The 5,238-nt window shown below is 40.6% G+C and overlaps 2 protein-coding genes across 2 annotated transcripts; both read right to left on the reverse strand.

Moving 5' to 3' along the window:
• Nucleotides 1-1,147: 1,147 nt before the first annotated feature.
• Nucleotides 1,148-2,784, reverse strand: CCR75_009467 (uncharacterized protein). Its single transcript, XM_067967506.1, has 7 exons — nt 2,592-2,784; nt 2,325-2,423; nt 2,279-2,302; nt 2,122-2,199; nt 1,709-2,054; nt 1,467-1,643; nt 1,148-1,383 (listed from the first exon to the last, which is right to left on the reverse strand). The coding sequence occupies exons 1-7, from the start codon at nt 2,661-2,663 to the stop codon at nt 1,310-1,312; spliced, it is 870 nt and encodes a 289-aa protein (XP_067818959.1). The 5' UTR covers nt 2,664-2,784; the 3' UTR covers nt 1,148-1,309.
• A 330-nt stretch (nt 2,785-3,114) lies between these two features.
• On the reverse strand, nt 3,115-4,128 carry CCR75_009468 (uncharacterized protein). Its single transcript, XM_067967507.1, has 4 exons — nt 3,970-4,128; nt 3,596-3,907; nt 3,381-3,529; nt 3,115-3,309 (listed from the first exon to the last, which is right to left on the reverse strand). Exons 1-2 carry the CDS (start codon nt 4,072-4,074, stop codon nt 3,791-3,793), a joined length of 222 nt encoding a protein of 73 aa, XP_067818962.1. The 5' UTR covers nt 4,075-4,128; the 3' UTR covers nt 3,115-3,309; nt 3,381-3,529; nt 3,596-3,790.
• Nucleotides 4,129-5,238: the final 1,110 nt, after the last annotated feature.

The following is a 5,238-nucleotide window of genomic DNA, read 5'->3' on the forward strand; positions in this document are numbered from 1 at the left end:
TCTATCAGGCGACTGTTCTATTCTCCCCGAGTCGGCCATTTCGTCCGACTCGCATTCGTAGTCGACCTCCAAAGAGGGGTCGTGTTTACGTGATGAATCACCACGTGCACTCGCAACATCTAGTGTTGTGTGAGTGGAAGATACTACGGCACACGTTTCGTCTGCCGCAAGAGATAACAGTGCGTCACCCGTGGCTGCACGAGCCGCAGCCGAAGGTGCAGCACTATTGACACCCCGCATGAGTTGATTCTTCATGCGATGGAATTTAGAATGATGGTTCTGACCAATCAACATAATTTTTGAGTTAAGTGATCACATAGCGACCACTCCATCTAATGAGATTCAGGGTGATTGTCGTTTAAGGGAGGGGCGATGTAACGGGGTGTATCGTTGAATGAAATTAAACTTAAAGGTTATTAATTAATATATTATCTAAAAGGTAGATAATATTTGAAATATTACTTTATATAGTAATGTTCAGAATTCTTACCCATCAATAGGTTAGGACCATTATATCTATTTATTCCGCAGACTAATCAGCTGTAGAGGTAATCAAAGAGAGTACAGATAAAATAATGTAAAGAATTCTATTACATGTTTAGTATTAGATTATAATTAAGTTAGCATTTATAAAGATAGAAAGAGAGACACTTAATTATATTAATACAGTTTTCATTTAACCCTCTTTAAGCTTGTTACCTTAAACAGAAGTCTACCTCCGCACGTTTTAGTGTACGTGAAATAACGTGAGGCACCACTTGCAAATGAAGCAGTGCAAAGTGGACTTGTACTGAAACAGTACAAGTCGTAGTGCCCCGTTACACCTCGGGATAATGCAATTCGGCACTACTACTCCACCGATATAGATTTTTTCTTCAAAGATATTTTATAATACATTTATTTTCGGCGTTTTTCTCATAACAATTAATATCCTTACGTAAATTCCGTGAATAACAATTTAGTTTTGGAACTGTATTGTTCTATTTATTTTTAGGAAAAGGTGGTCATGTAGGAGTAATTATTGAAGTACTAGTTGTTAAATTAATTTAAAAAAATAGATGTGGGATATTAATTTTAGTTGTGCGGTCATCAATCCCTAAAAAAATAAATAATTTCATACAATCGCTATTTAGTAACATCATTTTCTGTGGCGATTAATTCAATTTTTATTATTTTTCGTACAGTTTGCTGAATCGTTCATTACCCAATCAACAAAAATGTTAAACCAAACTTCATTGCCTCTCTACTCGAGTACATTTATTAATTTAAGTACACGAGAATCATCAAATTCGCACCAGTACTATCGCATTCATATCTGATACTTGGCACGTGAAATATGCTGTTTCTTAATCAAGCCAAGCTCGAGGATTTTGTTGTATTGTTCTACAATATATTGTCCATTAGCAAGACAATGCGTATAAAGGGTCTTCAGATGCTTGTACATCCGACTTAAGAAATTAACAAACCTGGTATTTCCATAAGCGCCTGCATCGCAAACCCACCGTCTGGGTTGTCTAAATTGCCTCTCGGAATCGTATTGTAATTTACAAACTGAAAATTGTCAAATCGACGCTCAGGAAGCTGATCGTCAAATTCTCGCATTGTAGTCCAAGGACCGTCACCGACGCCAATCATAACAATTGCTAGTATTGTTGTACCACGTTAGCTCGAGAGAATCTTGATCATCAAATCACTTATATTCACGTACAAATTGGGTACTCGGAGGCTTGTACAATCGCTCGTCGAGCCATATTGGGGTCGTCAATGTGACCATTGGTAATAATGATCAAAATATGATACCTGCCCGTATTCGTAGCCATTTTAATGGCTTCGTCAATCACGGGTACAAAGCTCGCTGTCGCATTCAGTTCCATCGTCGAGGCAATGGCAAAATACTGCTGCAAGACCTCATCCAATTCGCATCCTCGGCCTTTCACAAACGGAAAATATCGCTCGGCTAACGGTCGCTCCGGATACCCCCCAAAACCAAAGGCCGGAATGCAATCGTCATCGTCAAACAGCTCAAATACGCGCGTAATTGCTGAAATGACAGTCTTAAAAAATAGAAGAAATCGCATAGGAAGCTGGATGCATGAAGGCGCAAAGTTGACGCAATACTACCTGGTACGGATTAATCACTCGCCCTGTCATATCAACATAATGTAACGAGCGTCCTCCAAATGTACGGGCTCCCTTGCGCTACCACAAAAACACATATTTCTTGTCAGGACGAATGGTATTCATTACTACAGCTTCTTGTAATTAAAAATGTAGGTACACGATTCGATTCCGTAAAATCCACCTAAAAAAAAATTCACACAAACCGCAAAAGTAGGGAGATTAGAGCGGAAACGATCAAAAGGAGTAGAAAGCACTAGTTCCAAACGGCAATAATTAAATCCGAGGACTGAAGCCTCACTTTTCTATACCGATCGATCAAAGCAAAACACAGCACTTCATGGTTAAAACAGCAAAAGCATGGAACGAAGAGAATACCTACCGCAACGCTTTCTGTACTTCCTCTGGTTCCGCATACGTATCATTCTTTTAACTAGAGCTCAAGCAATAACAGAGAATGTATCGCCACGCACCAGCGGAGTTAAAAGTGTCCGGAATGGCCTGGAAGACCTCGCTACTCGACGTGCAGCCCATGTCTGTGCCATATATTGGAGTTGCGACTGTCTACTTGTAGACCAGATGGTACAATTATTGCGGACAAGCGACGTACGTAGCCAATCACGTCTCTTTGAGATGCAGGGGTAGAGAACGGGAACTGGATTTACAGAGAGAACGAAGAAACTGCAACTTGGCAATAATGGTTGATTACTAAATTTTAGTGTGACATGTGTTTTGGCTTCTACAATGTTGACTCAAGAATGGTATCGAGAAACCATTTTTCAATACTTGAAAGAAAGGGATCTTTTAAGTTCATCATTACATTTTGAAAATGACATAATTGCGAATTCTAAATTTGAGTTCTGTTGTCGCCAATTCGATGGAAAAAGAATCGTTTTTTTTTGAGCAAGAGAACGCCGTCTAAACCATAAAGCGTAAGACAACGTGCGACTTTACTAGGGAAGGCACCAGTATATTCTACTCATCAATTTTAATCTGAACATTCGTCGCTTCTGCCAACAATTATCTTGATTTAAATTTTCTTAAAGATTCTACGTTATGATATTGTTGTGCAATGTTAAATTTATTGAATAAGCACCATCCAGCTAATGAAAAAGTAGAAGAGCAGCACTGGATATACCGTCAATGCCTTGCGCTTCGGAGGCACGAGCTTTGACATGAACACGACCGATGCTACGCAGTAACAAAAGCGTGTCAATAGTATACAAATAGCCTTTCAGCAAAAACTGACAATGATGACAGACCTCGTGTCGACCAAAGAAATCCCATACTGACGACGAAACTTCGCAATAAAAAATGCGAAATCACCACTCTCATTAGCATGCATACAAACGTGGCAATATTGAGTGGAAAGACACAGTATCCCAATACACAAACACTCTGAAAGAAAGATCTGTACCATAACGACACGTTCACGATAGTATACGAAATCGTATGGAATATGTGCACTTGCGCGTACATGGTACTGCCCAGTAATTGCGCATTTATTGTGATAATGGCAGCGCCCACCCAAATCACAATAAAGACGCCAGTGAATACCATCGCTGATTGCGCAGCAGGAGCCGTGATACTCAACATGATAGAAAGCGTCAGACACAGCAGTAGCGGACCCCACAGGTCCCCTATAAGACATGCGACAGTGAGTATGATAGCTTTACACCGTAACGGTACCAATCGTACAGTCTCGTAGCGCTTTTAAAGTCTCCTCTGACGTATTACTAGGCATTAGGACGACGCGTAGCTTGCTACCGACGAGCCGCAAATCCCGAAGCTATGTATCATGCGTCAATTAATTAGAATGAGATTGTACCATATAGAACGACTGCAGCGTACGATAGTAGTCGATACGGGCTCATCTAGAGTGTTCTCTTCAGCCGACGGAAGGCTGATACTGCCTGAGACTAGCTCTACATCCGGCGCGTCACTTTCCTTTAACATTGCAGCGCGAATATTAAGAATTGAAACACGTTATTGCCATATTTAATAAGAAATTAATGCCATATTTGGTATCAAATCAATTTGACTCGCAATTTTAAGATTAAATTAGAATTGAAATTATCAATTCCATATAAAACATCTGGTAAATTATATTTGTATAAAGGATCTAAGAATTAGATGATGAAGCCGCTAATTAACACTTGTTCGATGCTGCGGGGTTGAACACAAAGCTCACATCATGACCGAGGCGGTTTAAAAACAAAGGCTTAGCCCTGAAGATTTCGGAGCTCCACGAAATGGACCGGCTTCAAACAATGTACGGCATTCCGTTAATGGCAACGAATATAAAGGCTCATGGAAAGTGTTGCGGGCTCTCGTTGATTCATTCTTGCAATTAATAATTATGGCATGTACTCGGTCACACAGCATTAGTACGGAGGAAGCGTGCCATACAATTTTAACTTTATGGCTTGTCTAGAAATCTTAGTCAATGAGATTTCGCGTATGGATTGGTCTGGAAACGGCTGTAAAAGTCTCGGGGTTTGCAATCCATGCACCGCACACTTTCTTCTCATAATCACCATTTCTTCATATTCTGTCTCGTGAAATAATTATTCGACTCGTGAAATAATGGTGACGCTGTTCTGTGCGATCGTAAATGCCGCAAAGGCCGCAAAGTCCGCGTCTTCTGTGCGACGTGGGCTTTCAGGGGATGCAGTCTTGTCTCCGACATTTAAAGGGTTACCTTGAACAACGCCGGCTTCTTATAACTTGCATTTCTATGCACTGGACGGGTGTGTCATCTTCTTCAGGTGTTTATTACTTCAATGCGAACGAGAGCTCCTCACAAGGTCAGCGCAGCCCCCTTAAAGACATTACGATCGACAGACACACCTACGCCGCTTCACCATATTGTACCGAGTGCTCACGAAAGCGACTCACCAGGATCTGTTCTTACACGATACGACTCCGTTCAGGACCAGTCAACTCGCTGAGCCCTTGACCACTCATTTTGGTTGATCTTTTGAGCCAATCATATTCTTTAATTCAAATTGACAAGGCGCCATTATAAAAAAATAAAAAAACAGTTGCGCAATTAATAGAGATTATACTTAGTAAGTGGTAGATTTAGGATAAGCAACACATTAAGGAATGAACCAGAAG

This window comes from Bremia lactucae, linkage group LG10 (genome assembly GCF_004359215.1).
Source record: "Bremia lactucae strain SF5 linkage group LG10, whole genome shotgun sequence".
NCBI classification, from domain to species: domain Eukaryota; phylum Oomycota; class Peronosporomycetes; order Peronosporales; family Peronosporaceae; genus Bremia; species Bremia lactucae.

Bases quoted from the DNA above. Each gene is read 5' to 3' on its own strand.
- CCR75_009467 (XM_067967506.1), bottom strand. From the start codon at position 2,663: ATGGCACAGACATGGGCTGCACGTCGAGTAGCGAGGTCTTCCAGGCCA. The intron at 2,200-2,278 runs GTACCTACATTT...TTTTTGTGGTAG, and splicing joins ATTTTACGGAATCGAATCGT to CGCAAGGGAGCCCGTACATT. The intron at 1,644-1,708 runs GTACGTGAATAT...CAACAATACTAG, and splicing joins AGCCTCCGAGTACCCAATTT to CAATTGTTATGATTGGCGTC.
- CCR75_009468 (XM_067967507.1), bottom strand. From the start codon at position 4,074: ATGTTAAAGGAAAGTGACGCGCCGGATGTAGAGCTAGTCTCAGGCAGT. The intron at 3,908-3,969 runs GTACGCTGCAGT...CATGATACATAG, and splicing joins AGCCCGTATCGACTACTATC to CTTCGGGATTTGCGGCTCGT.